At 54.8% G+C, this 22,620-nt stretch overlaps 2 protein-coding genes across 3 annotated transcripts; both read left to right on the top strand.

Moving 5' to 3' along the window:
- The first annotated feature begins 3,129 nt into the window (after window positions 1-3,129).
- Window positions 3,130-6,306, top strand: NME4 (NME/NM23 nucleoside diphosphate kinase 4). Of its 2 annotated transcripts, none has more exons than NM_001077906.2 (5): window positions 3,130-3,238; window positions 4,740-4,873; window positions 5,125-5,226; window positions 5,323-5,435; window positions 5,887-6,306. In NM_001077906.2, the coding sequence occupies exons 1-5, from the start codon at window positions 3,148-3,150 to the stop codon at window positions 6,008-6,010; spliced, it is 564 nt and encodes a 187-aa protein (NP_001071374.2). In that variant the 5' UTR covers window positions 3,130-3,147; the 3' UTR covers window positions 6,011-6,306. The 2 variants fall into 2 exon arrangements, with proteins under 2 accessions (NP_001071374.2, XP_015315715.1); XM_015460229.3 differs by lacking the exon at window positions 3,130-3,238 and adding an exon at window positions 3,281-3,643.
- Window positions 6,307-7,599: 1,293 nt separating this feature from the next.
- DECR2 (2,4-dienoyl-CoA reductase 2) lies at window positions 7,600-15,488 on the top strand. The gene is made up of 9 exons (NM_001078122.2): window positions 7,600-7,771; window positions 8,903-8,971; window positions 9,303-9,354; window positions 9,922-10,057; window positions 12,465-12,589; window positions 12,658-12,751; window positions 12,903-13,007; window positions 13,454-13,668; window positions 14,541-15,488. Exons 1-8 carry the CDS (start codon window positions 7,692-7,694, stop codon window positions 13,666-13,668), a joined length of 876 nt encoding a protein of 291 aa, NP_001071590.2. The 5' UTR covers window positions 7,600-7,691; the 3' UTR covers window positions 14,541-15,488.
- The last annotated feature ends 7,132 nt before the right edge of the window (window positions 15,489-22,620 follow it).

Here is a 22,620-nt window from a genome sequence, read left to right on the forward strand (position 1 = left end):
AATCCCTGGAACAGAGCAGCCTGGTGGGCTACAGTCCATGGAGTCACAAAGAGTTAGACGTGACTGAGTGACTAACACACATACAGTAATGACATGTATCTATCATTAGAGCGTCATACAGGGTAGTCTCATTGCCTTGAAAATCCTCTGTGCTCTGACTGTTCATCCTTTCCAGCCCCTAAGCCCTGGCAACCTGGAGTCTACGCTTCATTGCAGTGCAGTGGCTTCCCTTATTGCAGAGCGCGGGCTCTAGGGCGCACACTCAGATGTGGCGCGTGGGCTTAGCTGCCCCGCAGCATGTGGGACCTTCCTGCACCAGAGGTTGAATCTGTGTCCCCTGCATTGACAGGGCAGGTGGATTCTTAACCACTGGACCACCAGGGAAGTCCTGATTTGTAGTTTTTAGAGTATACGAAATCAAAAGAGAAATCAGACAGTACTGTAAGGGACTTCAAGGCAAGCGAGACACAGGTTCAACCGCCGGTCCAGGATGCTCCCACATGCCGCAGAGCAACTAAACCCATGGGCCACAACTACCGAGCCCGAGACCTAGAGCCTATTACCGCAACAAAGAGGGGCCCCATCTGCTGCAGCTAGAGAAAACTGGGAGAAACAACAACCTCAGATACGCTGCTGATACCACTCTAATGGAAGAAAGCAAGGAGGAACTAAAGAGCCTCTTGATGAGGGTGAAAGAGGAGAGTGAAAAAGTTGGCTTAAAACACAACATTAAAGAAACTAAAATAATGGAATCTGGGACCATAACTTCATGGCACAGAAGGGGGAAAGTGAAAGCAGTGACAAATTTTATTCTCTTGGGCTCCAAAATCACTGCAGACGGTGACTGCAGCCATAAAATTAAAAGATGCTTACTTCTTGGAAGGAAAACTATGACAAAACTAGACATTATAAAGTCCGTATAGTCAAAGCTACGGTTTTTCCAGTAGTCATGTATGGGTGTGAGAGTTGGACCATAAAGAAGGCTGAGTGCTAAGGAAGTATCAGGCCACCTGATGTGAAGAGCTGACTCATTGGAAAAGACCCTGATTCTGGGAAAGATTGACGGCAAAAGGAGAAGCGGGCTGCAGAGGATGATATGGTTAGATAGCATCACTGACTTAATGGACATGAATCTGAGCAAACTCCAGGAGATAGTGGAGAGAGGAGCCTGGCGTGCAGCAGTCCATGGGGTTGCAAAGAGTTAACACAACTTCGTGACTGAAAAACAAGAGAAAGCCTGTGGGCAGCAATGAAGACCAAGCACAGGAAAAAAATGAAAAATCCACCTTGCAATGCAGGGTATGTGGGTTGAATTCCTGTTCAGGGAACTAAGATCCCACAGCCAGAGGGGAACTAAGCCCGTGTGCCGCAAATGCTCTGGAGCCCATGCCACAGCTAGAGAGAAGCCCACAACAAAGATCACAAGTGCTGCAACTAAGATCCAACGCAGTAAGAAATCAATCAATTCAAAAAAAAAGAAAGAGGGACTTCCTTGGTGGTCCAAAGACTAAGACTCTGCACTCCCAATGTAGGGGCCCCGGGTTCAATCCCTGGTCAGGAAACTAGATACCACACGCCACAACTAAAGATCCCGCATGCCACAACTAAAACCCAGCACAGCCAAATAAAAAATAATAAAAGTAAATATTAAAGAAAATACTTTGAGATGAAAGAAAATGAAGACATATCAAAATAAATGGAATACAGTTAATACAGTGTTTAGAAGGAAATTTATAGCTGTAAGTGTCCATACTAAGAAAGCAAAAAGATTTCAAAACAATCGTGTCCCATCTGAAGACAGTGGAAAAAGCGGGTCTCTCGTATTCAATATTTTACTGGAGATCCTGGCTGTGGTCACCATGTTTCTCCCCTCTGGAGTTTCCACCCAGAGCAATTCATTAATAAAATGAAACAAAAGGCATCTAAGTTGGGGAGCCTTGCGTGTACAAAATCCTGAAGAATCCAGTAAGCAACTATTAGAACTAATAAATGAGTTCAGCAAAGTTTCTGGGTACAAGATCTATGTACAAAACTCAATTGTATTTTTATACTCTTGCAATCAACAATTGAAAATGAAACTAAGAAAAAAAACTCCATCCACACAACACACAGAAATATATATGGGGACTTCCCTGGCAGTCCAGTGGTTGAGACTCTGTACTTCCAATGCCAGGGGCCTAAGTTTAATCCCTGGGGTAGAAACTAAGATCCCACACACAGCAAGGTGTGATCAAAAAAATAAATATCACAGCTTAAAAAACAAACTTTAAGTACGTATGTTTTTTAAAAAACTCATTACGTTAGATCCGGTGGATCTCAAAATTCAAATAGTAAGCTGCCACCCTTTTAACGTGAACTGTACTATAAATGAGAATATCTGTGATTTCTGTTTATGATCAAGTCACAGGCATCGCAAGGTGTTTCAGTGAAGCTAAATTCCTCCGGTTCGAGGCCAGTTGACAATAAAGGTGGGATTTTTCCCCATCCAAATGCCTGGATGCCCTGCCGAACCTTGCCTGACCATGCAGGTCCATCCTCCCAGCTCAGGGTGTCATTTCAGAGGGAGACCCAGACCCAGGTGGGAGCATCCGCGCCCCCGCACCCCCCCAGCCCAGAAGCCGGCCCTGCTTCCAGGACAGGGGTGCAGGCCAAGACAGGCGCAGGAGGACCTGCATGAACTCAACATGATACTTAAGGACTGCGTTGATTGTTGATTTAAAGACAACACATCCGTGCTGGGTTCATCACCATTATTCTTTTTTTCTTCTGATTTTAACAGAAATTGACATTAGACACTTCCCAAGTCCACTCGAGTGAAACAGCGTCTGTGGTGAGGTGCGGGGGGGGTGGCTGGGGAGTGCGGGGTGCAGGGGGGAGAGGGAGGAGCCGTAGGCGCAGAAGCCTGGGGCCGCTTGCCCTCCCCCGACTCCTTGCCCTCCCTCGACTCCTTCCCCTCCCTCTCCTTCCCCCAACCCGCCTCCCTCTCTCCCTCCACCCCTGCGGCCTCCTCCCGCCTCCCTCCTTCCACCCTTTCCCCCAGTTTCTTTCTCTCCCGCCTCCCCCTCCCTCCGCCCCTCCCCCCGCCCCTCCCCCTCCTCCCAGGACCCTCTCCCCTGCGCGCTCGGCCGGCAGCGGCGGCTGGGAGTCATGCGCGGCCTCTCCGGGCTCGCGGCGCTGCGGGGGCTGCTGTGCGGCGCGCGGGCCCTGGGCCCCAGCCTGCTCGCGCGCTCCTGCTCGGGTGAGTCCGCTCGCCTGGCGGCCACGCGCGGGGTGGGGCGGGTCGAGGGGCCGCCGGCCTTTGCTGACGCACGTGCGGCCCCGGCGACGGGGCCGAAGGCCCGGGAGTAGGCGGACTGGAGAGGCACGCCCCTGGGGTTCCTGCCCCGCGGGCCCCCAGCGCTCACCGCCGCCTTCGCCGCTCACTCCCAGCCAGGCTCCCACGGCCCCACTCACCTCACCGTGCTCGGGGCAGGGGGTCCGAGGGCTTCGGAGCTGGAGGAAACCAGAAGCCTGGTGGCTACACTTTGTGCTGGCGGGGATCCCAGCGGGCCCAGGGCTCCTACGTGGGGTCATTCTCAGCAAATTAACACTCCTGTCCTGAGACATCTTTCCTCCCAGCATATCTCTGCCTGGAGTCTTGCAGGTATCCGGGGGCTCTCCGCCCTAGCAGCTGGCCCTCGGGCGCTTCCAGAGTCCTGGCGTTCCAATGCTGGCAAGGGTAAACTGCCATCTTCCGAGGCAGGAGCCAGCTGGCAGTAGGCCAGGCTGGACAGCAGGGCCCCTAGGGACTGGGCTTTGGGGGAACGAATAAGGGTGGGGTCCTTCCTGCAGTGCAAGGCATTGAAAGTACGTAGTGGGCACCCGATGCCTGCTCCCCAAGCCCTCCTGGGGCTGGGAAGGCAGATGCAGATACCCCCAGGGACACTGGCTCTTCTGGACCTGGCGGCTCATCTCTTCTCCAGTTCTCTCCTCCCTCTCTGCAGGGCTTAGCTGCCAATCCAGGGTCTGGGCCCTTTTCCAGAGTACACTTGACCCTAGACCCAATGCCAAGGGTCAGCCTAACTCTGGAAGTGTTAGGCGGTAGGAGGGTGATGACACTGGGGGTCTCTCTGGCAGCATCACCCCCGGAGGAGGAGGGCTGGGGCAGTGTTGACATTAGGACACTAGGTTTCAAGTGTCCTTCCTGCCTTGAAACCCCAACAGCAGCCTGGCCAAGGAAGGTGTCAGGGGAGGAGCCCTCCTGTCTCCCTGGCTGCAGACAGGGATCCCTCCCCCTTTCTCAATCCCCAGGTCCCTCTCTCTCTCTCTCCCTGTGACCCACCTGGTGGGAAAGTGCTTTTCACTCTCCTTGGTCCCTGCCATTATTTCACCTCAGACCCCTGATGTGGCAGTTTGGGGGTGCAGACAGTGTCTATGCTAGCTCCCCGAAGTACAGGAGTGAACATCAGGACTTGTACTTTCTTTCCAGTGTGGCATCTCAGGGGCACCAGCTCCATAATGGGCAGCTTCTCCCACTGCCTGCCTGGGTGGGGCCATGCCCCCTGCAACAGGCTGAAGTCCCCAGGGGCCCACCTTGCTGGACAGTCCTGGCTGTGGGCACCATACTTTTCCCCTCCAGGACTGCTCTGGTTGAGGCAAACTCTGCAGTCTAGGGGACACTTGGGTCCTGGCAGGGGAACCCAGGTCCAGGAGACATGAAAGGTGAGGCCATGGCAGCCCCGAGACCCCCTCTTCTACAGGAGGACCCTCCTGGACCCGGGAGCGGACGCTGGTTGCGGTGAAGCCAGACGGGGTACAGCGGCGGCTAGTTGGGGATGTGATCCGGCGCTTTGAGAGGAGGGGCTTCAAGCTGGTGGGGATGAAGATGCTGCAGGTACCAGGGCTTTCGGCCTGTGGGTGTCGCTGAGGGGACTGGGGTGGGGGCTGTTTTCAGCCCTGCATCTGGACAGCCTTCTTGTGCTGGCAGTAGGAGGGGAGGGGCGGGAAGCGCCTGCCCTGTGCTCCTGTAGTTGGAGTGCCAGCTCTTATTGGTGTCGTCTGCCGAGCGCCCTGCGGTCAGGACGCCACAGCCACTGCCCGGGTGCCCGGTGGGGCTCCCTCTCACCCATTCCCTCAATGTACCAGGCCCCAGAGAGGATCCTTGCTGAGCACTACCACGATCTGCAGAGGAAGCCCTTCTACCCAGCCCTCATCAGCTACATGAGCTCCGGCCCGGTAGTGGCCATGGTATAGCGGGGCTGTGGCAGTGGGAGGGTGGAGGGCCCTGGGTTGAGCCCTGGGTGACCCCCGCCTCTCCCCACCTCCTCTATCTCTCTGCTGCAGGTCTGGGAAGGCCCCAATGTGGTCTGCACCTCGAGGGCCATGATAGGCCACACTAACTCTGCCAAGGCTGCCCCTGGCACCATCCGGGGAGACTTCAGCACCCACGTCAGCAGGTAACACTCAGCCACTTGTAGCTGAGGCCCAGTGCCCTAGGGGCTCAGGGTGGCGGCCTGTGCCCAAGGCAGATCCACCAGGCCTGGGTGTCTTGCTCAGGGGAAAGCGAAGCCAGAAAACTTGATGGTAGCATGCCAAACCTGACATTGGCTAGTGCAGTATTTTTCAAAAACCTTTTCACGTACACAGGAGGTGATAAAGAATTCCCTGTGTTGTGTCTATGCTCTGCCATCAGTCTGTCACCTGACTTTACCTCCAGACGCCCCAGGGGTTGGCCCGGGACAGATGCTGAGGTCAGGCTGGAACCCAGTTTTCCAGCTCTTCTGTTCTTCCTTGCCCCTCTGCACCATCACCCACCCACTCCCCTAGACAGTCGGGATTGGCAGACTGTGCCTAGGACCCCCGAGGTGCATGCTGAAGCCTGTACCCTACCTCTGCCACCTGGCACAGGAATGTCATCCATGCCAGTGACTCCGTGGAGGGGGCCCAGAGAGAGATCCAGCTGTGGTTCCAGAGCAGTGAGCTGGTGGACTGGGCAGATGAAGGCCACCTCAGCAGCATCTACGCAGCCTGAGCACACAGGCACCCGCGGTCACCCTGGCATCCACTCAGGACCAGCTACCTCTGTTGACAAGAACTTGAGCTCACACCCACGCTCTGCCCATCTGTCCCAGACCACCTCCCTGTCCACCTTCTGCCCCACTCCAGCCCCAGAATGGTTGAGCCACAAACTTTATGTGCCTTTTAGTAAGCCAGCAACTGGACCAAGTCCTTTCTGAACCAAAGTGCCAGACAAGCTTCGGGGTCCAAAAGCTGGTAGTGTGACCGTCCTTTCCCCAAAGTGGGGACATTAAAATTCACTGTGCTGTGTGTGGGAGTGGAGTGCTCATTATGGCCCCTGCCATCTCTGAGGTGGGAATGAGGCCTTATGCAAAGTTGTAAGCAGCTTGAAAGTAGAAATGAAGCTTACCATCTCACATACCAGGAGATCAAGAACTTTGTTGAATATATGAGACAGGCAGAGATCCTGAAACCTCCAGCCTGAAATCTGGGAGCTCCAAGCTGAGCCACAGAGCTTGTGCTGTCCCTCAAGGAGGAGCCCTAGGCAGTTGTGAACAGTAGCAGGAAGGGGTAGGCAGGGAGCTGAAGCCGCCCCGAAGGCAGAAAGGCTGGTGGCCACATTGACACTGCATATCACTCCTCACACCTGGTCCTCAGGTGTGTCCCTGGCCACTTGTCACAGGTACTGGATACTGCATATCATTACACCTGCTGAGGCCGACTGGTCCTCACCCTGCTTTATGACGTCTTTGCGATGCTGGCCTTGGGTTCCCCGCTCAGGTTTCTCCCTGTGCCTCCACGTGAGGGCGCGGTTGAAGGGTCTGACCTTTAACTGGCCATGAAAGGGTCATGTTTGAAGCTGACCCTGGGGCTGGCCGTCCGAGGAAAAGGCCTTCCTAGTTTCCCGTGACTTTCCTAGGCTCTAGTCTCCTTCCCTCTTTGCAACAGGGTAGAGAAGCACCCGGGAGGGGAAGATATTTAAATGCTAGGCGAGTCCGAAGAAGTGTTTTAAATGCACAGCTAGGCCCAAAGCGGTGAGGGAAGCCGAGGAGCCCCGCCTCGGCCCGTGAACCAAATGTTCCCTGTGTCCGGCTGGCCCCCAATGAAGCACTGACGCCCAATCACGTGAAAAGTAGTCTAGAAAGTTGAGTTTTGATTCGCGTTCACCCCGCCTCCGCCACGGGAACCGGCCCGCCGCACTGCGCCTGCGCACGCGGCGGCGCGCAGACTGACTTCCAGTCCCAGCAGCCCGCGGGGCTCTGAGGGCGGGACGTTCTGGGAGGGGCGGGGCATCCTGGGAATGGCGTGGGTCGCGGAGGCGGAGCTTCCTGGGAAGATTGAGGACTGAGTGGACGGGACTTCGTGGGAGTAGTGACTGTCGTTGGGGCGGGGCGCTCTGGGAGGTGCGAGGACCGGGGTGGGCGGGGCATCCTGGGAGGGGCGTGGGGCGGGGCGTCCTGGGAGGAGCGAGGGGCGCGGGGCGGGGCGTCCAGAGAGAAGAGAGGATATAAGGGGCGGGGCGTCCTGGGAAGGAGGAGCGAGGGGTCGAGGGGCGGGGCGTCCTGGGAAGAGAGTGGACGAGGTGCGGAAAGTCCGCGTTCCAGAGAGCCTCCTGTGCTTTGAGGCCGAGGTTAGAGTCCTGGGATCCCGGCAGGTCTCTGCTGCTTTTGCCACCCAGGCCCGCTCCGAGCGCCATGGCCCAGCCACCGGCCGACGTCAGCGAGGACGATTGTCTCCCGGAGTACCGCCACCTCTTCCATCCGGACTTGCTCCAGTAAGCGTCGGGTCTGGGGCGCCCCAGGGAGCCGGGCAAGGGGCGGGGGCGCCTGCGGTGCGCGCGGCGGGGGACTGAGGTTTTCCTGGGATGTGTGAGGACCCCAAGCCTCGTGGCCAGGCTGTCCAGATGTCCGGGTATTCCAGCGATGCAAGTACTGGTGTTCCGATCTTTGTCCTGCGTGAGCATGTCCTGTTTATCTATGGGGAGGTGGGGACGAGTGTCAAAAAACACAGAGCAAAGGTCAGGAGGAGGAAGGATTAATTATTATTAGCAGCAAGTAAGAACACTGAAGATTTTCCCCAAAGCTGTCTCTCCGAACAGCAAATTTGGGGAGGTTTTAAGTTAAGAGTGCAAGCATCGTAAGTAGGGGTTTGGGTGGTTGATGAAGCCCAAGCGTTAGTTCGTTAAAGTCACGAGTGTCAGAAAAGTCACTATCATCATCTCAGAGGTTCCAGTTGGTCAGGTGACTGAGCACTTCAGGCTGATCTTTACCATCAAAACAGAATTGGGAGACTTTACAACCAGTATATGATTCATATCTTGGCTATTGTTACTTGTCTTGCCTAATGACAGTTGTTAGTTTCTGTATTCTTGTGAGACCTGTCGAGCACAGCACTGTGTCCAGGCTTAGATCACAGAATGGCGTAGGCCCCAGATGGCTTCTCTTATGTCAAGAAAAGCCTGCCTGTTTCTCTTTCTCCAGGAATCTGCTATCCTATCCATTTAGAGGGCGGCTGGAGGAAGGCTTATGTTTTGAAAACATTTCTCATTAATTGATAGCTTTCTGCATAGAGACTTCTAGGTTGAAGAAAGGTGAGGAATGCAGGCCTTCAAAAGCAGCGTTTCTCGAATTTGACCCAAGTGCCCAGTGCAGAGGGTCAGTGGAAGAGCACCTCCCCCATCCCCATTCAACAGCAGTCCCTTACGCTTTTATTTTTTATTTAAACAAATTATTTAGAATTTATTTATTTAGCTGCACTGGATCTTAGTTGTGGCGTATGGGGTCTCGTTTCCTGACCAGGGGTGGCACCTGTGCCCCCTGCATTGGGAGCATGGAGTCCCAGCCAGTGGACCATCAAGGAAGTCTGAACCGGGGCCTCTGTAAAGAGTCTCTGTTTTTTCTCTCAGGGACAAGGTGGCTTTCATCACGGGTGGTGGCTCTGGAATTGGGTTCCGGATTGCTGAGATTTTCATGCGGTAAATAAGCATTGCTGTGTGTGCTCCATGCCCCATCTTGCTGCCCCCTCCTCCTTGGGAGGGGGTCTGGGATCCTGGGCAAAATGCCAGTCAGTGATGGGAACCCCTCTAGTTCCAAGTCCATCAGAGAACATTTGAAAGGGGTCCTGCCACAGTCACTCAGCCCCACGTAGGCCCCTGGGTCCTCTGCCAGCTGTGCCTTCAGCCCCGGGCTAATGTTCAAGCCTGAGACACCCTTGGGGGAGGGGGCCCCTTAGATTGCTGGGCAGGAGCCCTCCTGGGTGTGTCCCTTGCACCTTGCTGCCCTCACTCCTGCTCTCTGGCTTTGTAGGCACGGCTGTCACACAGTCATCGCCAGCAGAAGTCTTCCCAGAGTATCGATGGTGAGGGGGCTGTCCTGTGCCTAGCTGTCCATGGGTGACTTTGGGGGCCAGGAGCCTAGGCCTGGAAGGTCCTGGCCTAGGGTGATCACACCAAAACCAACCTGTCTCCCAAATATGGAGCTTCAACGGAAGTGGTCCCCAGGGATACTCTCGTATTTTTACAGAATCTAATTATCGGGTCCTGTGAAACGACCCTTCTGTTGGGTAGTACTGTGGCCCCAGCAGAGATCTCTGGGCTCAGCAGTTTCTTGAGGGGAGAACATATCTCCCCTGCCACAGCTGGTCTCAGCACAGGGACTGGACATCAGCTGGAGCTGCTGTTGACCTGTGACCAGTGGCCTGGAGGGTGATGAGAGGGGAGAGGGTACAGGATGTCTTAGCCTGTACCAGGGGTTGTGGCCCTGGAGAGGGCCGCTTGGCAGCTGTGCCTCCCCAGGGTGGGTTTCAGCTACAGAATCTGGGTCCCTGGCAGAACCTGGCTCATCATCCTCATTGGATCCTGAAGGGCTGTGCCTCCAGGCGAGGCCAGCAGGCTGCTGCCCACCTCTCTTCCTGTCTGGCTTCTAGGCTGCCAGAAAGCTGGCCGCTGCCACCGGCCAGAGGTGCCTCCCTCTGTCTCTGGACGTCCGAGCTCCCCTGGCCATCGCGGCAGCTGTAGAGCAGGCCCTGAAGGAGTTCGGGAAGATCGACATTCTCATCAACTGTGAGTCCCTGTTGAGCATGACTGGGGGCTTCTGATGGGTCTGCAATACCAGACCTTCCTGTTTGGAAGCCCTGGAACTGTCCTGGCTCCAGGCCACTGTCTGAGTCCAGCTGTGCTCCTCCCAGGTCCATGCAGCCGTGGCTCAGGAGGATGCCCCAAGAACTAGGCTGAATCACAGAGAAGGGTCACTCTCATGTCCTGAAGCTCTCCGTTAAGGAAAAGGGAAGACACATTATTGTTTTAGTATAGTTTTATTTTTCAATACTTATTTATTTATTTGACTGTGTCAGGTCTGGATGGTGGCGCGCAAGCTCAGTAGTCGCAGCTTGAAGGCTTAGTTGCCCCGAGGCATGTGGGACTAGAGGTTGAACCTGCGCCCCCTGTGTTGCAAGTTCAGTTCAGTTCAGTTCAGTCGCTCAGTCGTGTCTGACTTTGCGACCCCATGAGCCACAGCACGCCAGGCCTCCCTGTCCATCACCAACTCCCGGAGTTCACTCAGACTCACGTCCATTGAGTCAGTGATGCCATCCAGCCATCTCATCCTCTGTCGTCCCCTTCTCCTCCTGCCCCTAATCCCTCCCAGCATCAGAGTCTTTTCCAATGAGTCAGCTTTTCGCAGGAGGTAGCCAAAGTACTGGAGTTTCAGCTTTAGCATCATTCCTTCCAAAGAACACCCAGGGCTGATCTCCTTTAGAATGGACTGGTTGAATCTCCTTGCAGTCCAAGGGACTCTCAAGAGTCTTCTCCAGCACCACAGTTCAAAAGCATCAATTCTTCAGCGCTCAGCTTTCTTCACAGTCCAACTCTTACATCCATACATGACTACTGGAAAAACCATAGCCTTGACTAGATGGATCTTTGTTGGCAAAGTAATGTCTCTGCTTTTCAATATGGTATCTAGGTTCGTCATAACTTTTCTTCCAAGGAGTAAGCGTCTTTTAATTTCATGGCTGCAGTCACCATCTGCAGTGATTTTGGAGCCCCAAAAAATAAAGTCTGACACTGTTCCCACTGTTTCCCCATCTATTTCCCATGAAGTGATGGGACTGGATGCCATGATCTTCGTTTTCTGAATGTTGAGCTTTAAGCCAACTTTTTCACTCTCCTCTTTCACTTTCATCAAGAGGCTTTTGAGTTCCTCTTCACTTTCTGCCGTAAGGGTGGTGTCATCTGCATATCTGAGGTTGTTGATATTTCTCCCGGCAATCTTGATTCCAGCTTGTGCTTCTTCCAGCCCAGCGTTTCTCATGATGTACTCTGCATAGAAGTTAAATAAGCAGGGTGACAATATACAGCCTTGACGTACTCCTTTTCCTATTTGGAACCAGTCTGTTGTTCCATGTCCAGTTCTAACTGTTGCTTCCTGACCTGCATATAGGTTTCTCAAGAGTTGCAAGGTGGATCCTTAATCACTGGACCACCAGGAAAGCTCCTGTTTTAGTACAGTTTTAGATTCACAGACGAATTGAGCAGATAGTATAAATAACTACTCATACCACACTCCTGCCACACACACAGACATAGTGTCTACTATGAATACCTTGCATTTGTTACAATTGTTAACTATAGTCTCTACTTTACATTCAGGCTCATTTTTGCTGAAATTTCCTTTAAAAACTTCCAGTGTGACAAAATACTCTAGTAAAAATTAATTAAAAAAAAATTAGTGTAGTATTTTCCTGCCACTGACAAAGTCATCAGCTGGGCAGCTTCAAACAGCAAGAACGCATTCTCTCACAGTCTCGAGGCCAGAGATGTGAGAGCAAGGTGTAGCGGGCTGCGCTCCCACAGGAGGCTCCAGAGAGTCTGTCCGGGGCCCGGCTTGTGGCTCCTGGGGCTGCTGCCTGGCATCCCTTGGCTCCTGGCTGCATTCCTCCAGCCTCTGCTCTGTCCCTCTGTGCATGGCTGTGTCCCTTTTAAGGACAGCAGTCCTTGGGTTTAAGCCACCCTGTTCAGTATCATCTCATCTTGATGACATCTGCAAAGACCATGTTTCCACATAAAGTTAAGTTTACCTGCACTGGGCTTCCCAGTTGGTGCAGTGGCTAAAGAACCTGCTTACCAACGCAGGAGGCACAGGAGATGTGGGTTCAATCTCTGGGTTGGGAAGATCTCCTGGAGAAGGAAATGGCAACCTGCTCCAGTGTTCTTGCCTGGGGAATCGCATGGACAGAGAAGCCTGGTGGGATTACAAAGAGTTGGACATGACTGGACACTCAAGCCATGACAGGCATCAGGTGTTGGGATACACTGAAGAGTGTATCTTTTTGAAGCATGCGATCCAACCCATGACACCTGCTCTGCCCCTCATTCAAGAGTTTGTCCAAAAGTTGAGGTTCTCTCCCTGGCTGGCCTGGACCACCCTGAGGATGCAGTTGCTTTGACCGCCGTTTCCTTCCGCCCGCAGGTGCAGCCGGGAACTTCCTGTGCCCGGCCAGCGCCTTGTCCTCCAACGCCTTCAAGACTGTGATGGACATCGACACCTTGGGCACCTTCAACGTGTCTCGCGTGCTCTACGAGAAGTTCTTCCGGGTGAGTGTCCCGAGGCCGGGGCCTCCCGGTCCTGGCCGCATGCTCACTGCCCCCCTCATGTGTTGCAGGACCATGGAGGGGTGATCGTGAACATCACTGCAACCCTGGGCACCCGGGGGCAGGTGCTCCAAGTGCACGCAGGCTCTGCCAAGGCGGCCGTGGGTATGGGCACCCCCCCGGTCTGCCCGCCTGGGTTCCTCCCTGTCCCTGGAGGCCAGCAGTGTCCCAGTGAAGCTGCGCCCCCACCGCGTCCGGGACACCCCGAAGGCCGGGCAGCCCTGCCTCTCCCTCACACAGCCTGCCTCCCCTGCAGATGCGATGACGCGGCACCTGGCTGTGGAGTGGGGCCCCCAGAACATCCGCGTCAACAGCCTTGCCCCCGGCCCCATCAGTGGGACAGAGGGGTTGCGGCGTCTGGGTAAGGCTCCCCCAGCGGGTGCTGCCCCAGGCACAGGCCCTACAGTACCTCTAGGGGCGCTCCTCCTGCCTGGCTGGGACAGGCCCAGGATCAGAGACAAGCGCTCGTGGCTCCCCGGGTGGGCAGAGTCCATCCCCAGCCTGGGAACAGTTCGTGCAGCCCTGCACGGGGCTAGGGGCCGGACTTAGGCAGCTGGCCCTAGAGCTAGAGCCCAGGGGCTGCTGGCCTCGTGAGCCGCACACAAGGAGCCCCGTTGAAGCCTCCAGAGCCTTGGCCGCAAGCAGGGACAGGCCTTGTGCTGGCTCCATAGTGGGGTTACTGGGCCCGGCCCAGGACAACGCTGCCGGAGTCCCCACCATTACCGGATGCGGCTCAGGGGAGGCTGGCAGAGGAAGGTGGTGGCCCCCAGGTCCTGGGACTTGCCTGAACCTCTTTCTCCCTCCCAGGTGCCCCGCAGGCCGGCCTGAGGGCGAAGGTCCTGGCCAGCCCCCTGCAGAGGCTGGGGAACAAGACAGAAATCGCCCACAGCGCCCTCTTCCTGGCCAGCCCGCTGGCGTCCTTCGTGACGGGGGCCCTGCTGGTGGTTGACGGGGGCGCCTGGCTAACATTCCCTAATGACGTCCAGTCGCTGGCAGATTTCTCACCCTCCTCTAAGCTTTAGGTGACGCCCTGCTCCCACCGTTGCGGTCACCCGTGTCCTCGGCCCCCTTCCCAGACACCCACCCTGTGGCCAGGAGTCACTGCGCTGGGCCTGATGCCTTGCCCCTCAGTCTCTTATGCGTATCTCTAGATGTGCTCTCAGGCACCCCGGGCTCCCTGGCTCCATTTGTGGGGCGAGGCCTGGGTGGTCTTGTTGGGCACACAGAGCATGGTGGGGGTGCTGGGAGGGCCCAGCCCCTGCCTCCTGGGTCCCCGTCACAGGGTAGAGACAGGACTTGGACTGGCTCCTGTCCCGTCGGAGGTGGTTGTGGTGAAACACCCAGGGCTCACAGTGTTTGGTCTCCCCACAAAGCTATGGTTGGCGCCAGCTTCCAGACGGACCCCTGGTCTCAGGGGTGAGCCTGCCTGTGGGAGAAGTGATGCTAGTAGGCTCTCTGGTGTGGTGGCTGGCAGACACAGTCAACAGACAGGAGTCTGAGCAAACTCCAGGAGACAGCGAAGGACAGAGGAGCCTGGAGTGCTGCAGTCCATGGGGTCGCAGAGTAGGATGTGACTTAGCATCTGACCAATAAGATGTGTTCAGTCCTCTAGACACACAGAGCGGGGGTCGGGGGTGGGAGTGGGGGAGGCGGCAGCAAGGCCCCAAGTGGCAGGAGGGCGTGCATGCTGGGCAGGCCCCCCAGTTGCTGGGGTGGAGAACGCTGGGGGAGGACAGGGAGGAGGTGGGGGGCCACCGTGTCCGCTTCAGGAGACACACAGGTCTGGTGGCCTGCTGTCGCCCAGCCTGCCACTCACTCCCCCAGGGCTTGTAGGGGGCCGGCCTGGCGTCCCTTGGTACCCCAGTGACCTGGTGTCTGCTGCCACTTCTGACAGGCAGTGGACAGCGCGCTGCAGGGGACTGGTCCACAGCCCATTCTCAGACCGCAGACCTGCCACCCGCCCACCTGCCCAGCCTGAGCGGCAGACCCAGCAGTCCCAGCCAAGCACCTGAAGAGAGACCGGCCCTTCCTCTAGGAGCGGTGCTGCGCCCACGCGCCCTCTCCCCGGCCCTGTCTGTGCGCAGGGAGTGGGGGGCAGTGACCAGGCAGGGACCTGCCCATACGCACTCGGGCGGCCTGTGCTCCAGCACCTGGCCAGGCCCCCGGAGTGTGCCCCGGCCCAACCCAGGGTCAGCGCTTCCCTGCCTGCCCAGCCCCCACCCAGGCTGGGCTTTCTCTCCTGCCTGTGTCTAGGGGGTGCCTCCAGGTGGCTCCCGTGGCCTGGATGGAGAAAAGAAGGTGTTTCAGGCTGTCTTCTCCTGCTCTCCCACTCTGAGACCTTTGCTTGACCGAAATCCAGACCGGGAATGCTGGAGGAGTGTGTCTGAGAGCTGCCCCCAGGCCTGTGTCCTGCGTGCTCTCCCCCGGGTGTGTGGGCTGCAGACAGGACCTCTGCTGGCACAGGTCGGGGTGCTCCCACCTGCCCTGGAGAGGACTTAGTCCTTGGTCATTGGGGGCTCACTCTCTGGACCCTCCAGGAGGCCTGGCCCCATTGTCACCCTCCCTCAGGCCCAGGGGGAGGGGGATCTCTGGACCCTCAGTTGTTCCCCAGTGACACACATTCAGGCCAAGCCCTTAAGGGGGCCACTTGGATCCTGGGCTTGTTTTGTGTGCTGTTAAAAGCTTCAGCGTACTTAGCTGTTGGTCTGCCCTCTGGCCGGATAGGTGGCTCACTGCCCTCCTCGACACCCCCTCCCATATCATCCATTTGCATAAGCACAGTTTCTAGAGTTTTGCCAGAAAATGCATTTCCTTAAAAAATAAACATCTTATTATAAAATTATATATTCAGTGGACGTCACAGTATTTTTGGAAGGAGAAGGAGAACACCTGGACTGGTGATCTGGGCATTGAGAGGTAGCAGCGTGTCTCCTTTTTGTCTTTCTCCTGTGAAGAGTTTAGAAAACACTTTGCCTAATGCCTGAAATGCGCGCCCCTGCCCACCACCCACAGATGAAGGGAGCCTAGGAGCAAGGGTGGGAAGGGTGTCCTCCAAGGCTGGGCCTGGGGCTGCCACTCGCTCTGGGCTTGAGCCCTCTGCCACAGGCACCCGCACCCACCTGAGTTCCTTCCCACCCTCGCGGTGCAGGGGCAGGGAACCCAGTGGGCAGAGGGGTCTTGCTTGCCGCTTAAACCAAGGCCAGGAGGTCCACCAGCAAGGCAAGTGGGCACTTGCCATGGCGGGAAGGCAGGTGCCGGGGAGAGGAGCCACAGACCCCTCGTGCCTGAGAGCTGGGGTCTGCTGTCCCCGAGGAGATGGAGAAGGCCCGGGGAGGCTGTCCCGCCAGCCACATCCGAGGGCCTGGGGCGCGGCGGCTCAGCTCCTGGAGGATAAAAGAGAGTGGCAGGCTGGTTCTGAGAGTGAGAGTGAGCCTCTCATTACTTCTAGTCAGGGTTCTCCAGAGAAAGGCAGCCAGCGGGATATATATAGATCCACAGGAGGAGATTTATAGGGACTGGCTCATGTGACTGTGGGGGCTGAGAAGTCCCATGATCTGCCGACTGCGAGCTGGAGCCCCGGGAAAGCAGATGGTGTGATTCAGTCTGAGCCCGAAGGACCAAAGCATCAGGGGCTCGATGGTCCAGGGAAGAGGGTGAGGGACTTGCCCTTCCTGTGCTGCCACTGCTGAGGGCAGATCCTCCAGGTACTGAATCAATGCGACTCCCTTCCAGAAATACCAGGTGACGAGCCACCTGGGCGTCCATCGGCCCCGTCCAGCGGACCCAGAGTTATTCAACGCAGTTGCGCACACCGTGAGGTCTGTCCCCCAGTCTTCATCATCTGCATGTGGTGGTCAGCTCACCTGCAAGAAATTGGCCTCGCAGACTGTCCTGGGGTCCAGTGGTTAAGAATCTGCCTGCCAGTGCAGGAACACAGGTTCAATCCCTGGCCCGGGAAGATCCCTCACACTGGTGGGCACAAGCCCCATGTGCTCCAACTACTGAAGCTGGCTCACCCTAGGGCCTGTGCTCTGCAACAAGAGAAGCCACCACACAGAGAAGCCTGCACGTCGCAACTAGAGAAAGCCCATATGCAGCAATGAAGACCCAGCGCAGCCCCACCACTTGAAAAGATAAAGAAATCGACCTCGCTGTTCGGTTAGTCTGCCAGCCCCTGCTGTCGTCCCACAGGTCCAGGATGGCTGTGGGGCACTCGGTCATAGGCATGCCTGGCACCTGTCGCTTGCTGGCTGGGCTCTGGACAGGCTGGCAAGGAAGGCCAGGTGCACATGGTGACCGGCTAACACAGGAGTGGCACTTGAACTTGGTGGCAATTGGCAGAGAACTAGACTGTCCCCTTCTTTAACAATCTCTAAAATTCTCTTAGAAAGGTTCACTGAAACGAAGTCTCATTTTTCATGCATGAATCTCAGCTGCGGAGGCTGGTTTATAGGCCCCGCCCACTCCAAGTCCCCCTGCCGTGGGGTGAGCCTGTATCGTACATAAAAACATTAAGCCACAGCAGAGGCTGCCCACCACCAGGGTTCAGCCTTCCAGCCCCTGCTCCCGCTGCACACTCTGTTGAGTGAATATATGAATGACCCCAATTTGTTCACCCTTGTGTGGAGTCATGCTGGGTGTTCCCAAGGCATCGCTCAGTGAACCTCAAAGTTGCCTTAAATAAGCATAGTCTTGGGGAGTTTCCCAGCCCACTCCTCCTGTTGCCGTGGTAACCTGGTACCGCACTGGCTTGCCAGTGTTTTGTCTTGGGTCACCTCGAAAGGACTGGAGGCTGTGCAGTGCTGGCTCTGGGTCCCTGGGTGGCGTCCTCCCCACTGGTCTCTGGTGGCCCAGAGGGCCCTGTGGGACTGGCCGGGGCCAGGCCACCTGATGCAGCAGGAGACTTGAGAGGCTGAGGCTGACCTTACCGGATGCAGTCCGCCCACCGTGCACACTGAGCCCTTTGCCCGGCGCCCTGGCTGGGGACCAGCGTGAGCACAACTGGCCCTCCTGAATTTCCTCTCAGCCAGAGACGTGGCCTCGCTGAGTGATGCAGGGAGAGACGCTGAGCTCTGGGCAGGGTTCTTGTGTGGGCAGACCCAGCTCACCTTGCAGTGGTCAAGCCCTCGCCTGGGACTGCGTGTCCAGGCAGGCGTCCTGCTTGCCCCAGGCTCAGCCCTGAGGCCCAGTCATGCTGCAACTGGGCAGCCGTGTCCTCTTGGGCAGGGCCGAGGGGCCCTCTGGGGTGGGGGCTTCTCGGGCTGCGGAGAGAGTATGGGCCCCCTCCAGCATTTCCCTCTGGGCACTTGGGCCAGTCTCTGCTGGATGCTAGAGGGGAAGGAGGGGGAGATCCTGGGACCTTCTCAGACTCCCGGGGTGGGGGATGCTTCTGGAGCTTGGGGATGAAGCTGGAGATTGGGGTCTTCCTTCTCCCACCTCCATCTGCCCTGTGAACCCTCCCTCCCCTCGTCTGGTCTTTGTCAGGCTCCCTGTGTGCAAGCTGTGACCCAGCCCCCTGCAGAGACAGCCAGCGTTCCTTTGGTCAGACACGGGTCCCAGTTTAGGTCAGGGTCTGGCTCTTGCTCAGTAAAGGAGGCCAAGGGTTGATTTCAGGCTTCCCTTGGGGCTCAGCTGGTAAAGAATCTGCCTGTAATATAGGAGACCCGGGTTCGATCCCTGGGTCGGGAAGATCCCCTGGAGAAGGGAATGACTACCCACTGCAATATTTTTTTTTTCCACTGCAGTATTCTTGCCTGGAGAATTCCATGGACAGAGAAGCCTGGCGGGCTACAGTCCATGGGGTTGAAAAGAGTCAGACATGATTGAGCAACTAACACACACACACAAGGGTTGATTGCACCATATGAACCTGGCAGCTCCCAGCACTTCTAGAAAATGCATGTGAGCAGGCATCCCATGTGGGTCCTGACTCACACCAGACACAATCACTAGAGACCAATGTGCAGACCAGTGTGCTGAGTGTGTGTGTGTGTGACTACATGAGCCTTGGGTCCCCTTGCTGGCAAAATCCGAGACCCAGCCAGAGATGGCAGAGGCTCCCTGCTCACTTTTCCATCCGACTCGACTCTTCTGTCCTAGGTGTCTTGGGGAACCAGCTTCTTCCCTGGATTTCATATGTACCGCTGCATTCTGGTTCAGGTCTCTGGGATCAGACATACTTTACTCTGTCAGCAAACAGAGGGTTTTCAAACTCTTTAGTCACTTATTTACTGATTGACTTGCTTCATTTCCTAGGTGACGCATTATCAGTATGTGCTAAGTTGCTTCAGGTCGTGTCTGACTCTGCGACCCTATGGACAGGGCATGGAGTTCATTAATTGAAGTCCCAGAGGATAACTTTATCTCCAAATTTTGGAGTATCTGGGGGCGGGGCACCTCATCGCATGTGTACATCAGAGCATCTTGCCGAAGATAGCACTGACAGAAGTCTGCCGAAGAAGGAATAAGGAATGTCAGAAATCTGCTTTTAACTCTTCCACCATCATGTGTAATTTGGACAATTTTTACCCCATGGGAGGAGAGTGGTAAAGGAGAGACGCAGCGTCTCTCCCTGCATCACTCAGCGAGGCCACGTCTCTGGTAAGTTTCCAGATCTTCACCTCTGGAAACCATGACCTGAGGCTAAAACAGGAGATCCTGGATCTGCATACAAACCTCTGAGTCTGGTCCTCGGCACCCCTCCCGGGACACGGGTTGGGATCCTGGGTGCAGGGGAGGCTCAGAGGGTGTCGACGTGGGCACCACAAGGACTGGAGATGCCTGTCGTCACAGGAACTGCAGAGTGAGACGTTAAGATAAGGAAATCATCCAAACCTCGGCTGCCTCAGGAGGAGTTAAATTGTGACTTACAAACTCATGGTCTATTTTTACTCTAAGAAATGTACTTTACTAAATTTGAATGTGAGAAAAAACCCATCCCCCCTGAATAAATATCGGTAAACACGAGTGTGGACTGCGCCCCTGGCTGCAGGAGCTGTGGAGGGTGGGTGTGATCTAGATCTAAATCGACCCTGCTCTTGGTGTGCTTACCCCATGCAAAATGCTTATGTCGTTTTCAACATCACAGATTGAAAATATCTGGCCAGCAGTTCTTGTTTGCAGCTTGACAGGTATAATCAGCATTTGACAGATCGCGCCCAAGTGACAAACAGAGTTTGGAGAGCTCTGACCGTCCACGTCCTTGAACCACAATTAAGAGGACAAACACACTGGGCGCCTGCAAAGCCTCTTCTCCAGCCTGGAAAGCCCCTTGCCTCTCTGTGCCCCTCACCCTAGATTACCCAGCCAGGATGGTGGTTCAGGCCGGGACGGCGAGGCCAGCCTCTTCTGTGGGAGAAGGTGGGACAGACAGCAGGGGCGTGGGCCACAGCCGAATTTAGAACCCTTTCCGGGGGTGCCCGGGGGGCAGGCTGTTTGGTGGCCCTGGTCCTCCTTGCTGTGACCCCATCACGGGTCTGCAGCAGGTCCCTTCTTCCTCTGGAATAGACCTCTGCCCTCTCCTGCTGGCATCGCCAGGGCTACCCCCAGGCCTCCCTGGGGCACTGGGGTCACCCCTGGCCAGCTCAGATGCTTCCCCTTGACCTTGGGATCCCTCCTCCTGAACTTGGGAGCTCCATGAAAATAGAGCCAGGCTGCCAGAAGGGGGCGCTTTCAGGCACATACCACTCAACAACATAGATCCCAATATCTGCCATTGTTACACTACCCAGCAGCAGGAAGCAACAATTTCTCTTCCTTCAGCAACAGTCTAGCCAATGAGAGCTTGTCACAACTCAGCCAGTGAAAAGTCCCTGCACTCTGAACTCCCAGTTTCCTCCAATGGACACTTTGTTTATAACAGCCTCTTCCAACCCCCTCTTTCTCCTCTATAAAAACAGTTCCTCTCCTTTGCTGGCCATATTTGCATGTCTCCAATTATAGATCTTTGCTGCTTCGGAATAAACCCATTTTGCTGTTAAATAGCCAGCTTTTTAATTGTTTCAGGTTAACACTGGCATCATGATCTCAGACTTCCCTGACTGCAGAATTGTGAAAACTAAATGTGTTTTTTAACACTCAGTATATGGCATTTGGTCATAGCACCATGAGCAGACTAAGACACCAATCTATGATGTGTCTTGTGTCAAACAGAAAGCGAAGTTTTTAAAATTAACTTTACTAAGGTGTAATTTACATACAGTAAAATTCATTCTTTGTAGTGTACAGTTCTGTGAATTTTGACAAACACTTTCAGTTATAGAACCAAGGTATCACAATCAAGGTATGAAACAGTTCCTTCACTCCAACTAATTTCCCTTTCCCCCAGCCCTGCTCAATCTGATTTGTGTTCCTTTACTTATGGAAAGTTTAATGTATTTAAGTTCAAATCATTCTCTTTGTTTGCAGTTTTTACTCTTATGTAAGAAAATTTCCTGCTCCAAGATAATAAAGATATTTTTCAAAGTCTTCTAAAGCTTTTAAAGTTTTTATTGTTTTTTTTTTTTTCTGGCCACACCTTATGACTAGCAGGATCTTAGTTCCCCGACCAGGGTTTGAACCTGCACCCTTGGGAGAGGTAAGTCCTGACCACTGGACTGCCAGGTGATTCCCTCACTTTCCGCTTTTATGTGTTTGATTTCTCTAATTATTTTTTGTATCGATGTCACTTCGGGATCTAGTTGTAAGGTTTCTGTACAGACAACTGGCACCAGCTATAGAAAAGTCGATCTTTTCTTTTTTACTAGCAAAGTCACCAAGGATAAAAATAATGGGTTTGACTACTAAAAATTAAAGATGTATGTCTAATCTTCTCCAACAGAGATCACAAAGGGGTCACAAGCAGGGAGAAGATATTTGCAATATCAAACTGATGAGAGATTTCCCTAAAGAAAAAGTCAGAGAACCCAAAAGAAAAACAGGCAAGCGCTACAAGTGGGCAGTTCACAGACCCTAGTTGGTCAGTCGGAGAAGGCAATGGCACCCTACTCCAGTACTCTTGCCTGGAATATCCCAGGGACGGCGGAGCCTGCTGGGCTGCCGTCTATGGGGTTGCACAGAGTAGGACACGACTGAGCGACTTCACTTTCACTTTTCACTTTCATGCATTGGAGGAGGAAATGGCAACCCACTCTGGTGTTCTTGCCTGGAGAATCCCAGGGACAGCGGGGCCTGGTGGGCTGCCATCTATGGGGTCGCACAGAGTAGGACACAACTAAAGCGACTTAGCAGCAGCAGCAGCACCAGTTGGTCACTAAACATAGCAAGAAATGCTCCACCATACTAGCATTCAGCTAAATTAAAATAAGACAAGATGAGATGCCATTTTAAGTTCATCAGACTAGCAAAAATGGGGGAAACATATGTAATGTCCACTATAATTTTTGTGTTTCTTGTTGTTGTTGTTTTTTTTTTTTTTTTTGAGATGTGCATTAAATAAGAGATACTTGTGATCAGATTTAGCCTTGTCTGTCGTCCCCCTACCCCCTTGCTGTCAATGGCCAGCTCTCACCCGGGCAGTGGAGAGGCCCTTCCCCAGGGGAGACCTGTGCATTCTTCCACTGAGGCTTCCTGACCTGCTTTCCCTTTGCTCCCCTGTCAACAGTTCTGTGCTAGGAATCTGCTGAGTCACCCTGCTGGTCTTCTTTTTCCCATCTTTCTCCATAGGTCAAAGGTCACCAGGGACAAGGGATCAAGGAGACCCATTTGCTTGAGAGTTCCAAAAGATACGTGTTTATCCCAGGTACCTTTCAAAAAGAAGGACTCATAGAGGGAGGTTTTCGCAGACAGTCACTCAGGCCTAAATGCCAACAGATGTGAGCTGCACCCACCCCACCCTCTCCCTTCCTCTTCTGTGTACCTGTTAGATGGCTAAATTAAAATGTGCATGGGGTGGGCGTGGAGGAGCAGGTCAAAACGGCAGCAGAGCCTGCTTCCCTCGAGCTGGTTCATTTCATCTTGAATGTTAGAGATGGAAA

Source organism: Bos taurus, chromosome 25 (genome assembly GCF_002263795.3).
Source record: "Bos taurus isolate L1 Dominette 01449 registration number 42190680 breed Hereford chromosome 25, ARS-UCD2.0, whole genome shotgun sequence".
Lineage (NCBI taxonomy): Eukaryota > Metazoa > Chordata > Mammalia > Artiodactyla > Bovidae > Bos > Bos taurus.

Excerpts from the sequence above, each read along its gene's own strand:
- NME4 (NM_001077906.2), top strand. The coding sequence starts at position 3,148 with ATGCGCGGCCTCTCCGGGCTCGCGGCGCTGCGGGGGCTGCTGTGCGGC. Across the intron at positions 4,874-5,124 it reads TGGGGATGAAGATGCTGCAG|GCCCCAGAGAGGATCCTTGC; the intron begins GTACCAGGGCTT and ends TCAATGTACCAG. Across the intron at positions 5,436-5,886 it reads TTCAGCACCCACGTCAGCAG|GAATGTCATCCATGCCAGTG; the intron begins GTAACACTCAGC and ends CACCTGGCACAG.
- DECR2 (NM_001078122.2), top strand. The coding sequence starts at position 7,692 with ATGGCCCAGCCACCGGCCGACGTCAGCGAGGACGATTGTCTCCCGGAG. Across the intron at positions 10,058-12,464 it reads GATCGACATTCTCATCAACT|GTGCAGCCGGGAACTTCCTG; the intron begins GTGAGTCCCTGT and ends TTCCGCCCGCAG. Across the intron at positions 12,752-12,902 it reads CTCTGCCAAGGCGGCCGTGG|ATGCGATGACGCGGCACCTG; the intron begins GTATGGGCACCC and ends CCTCCCCTGCAG.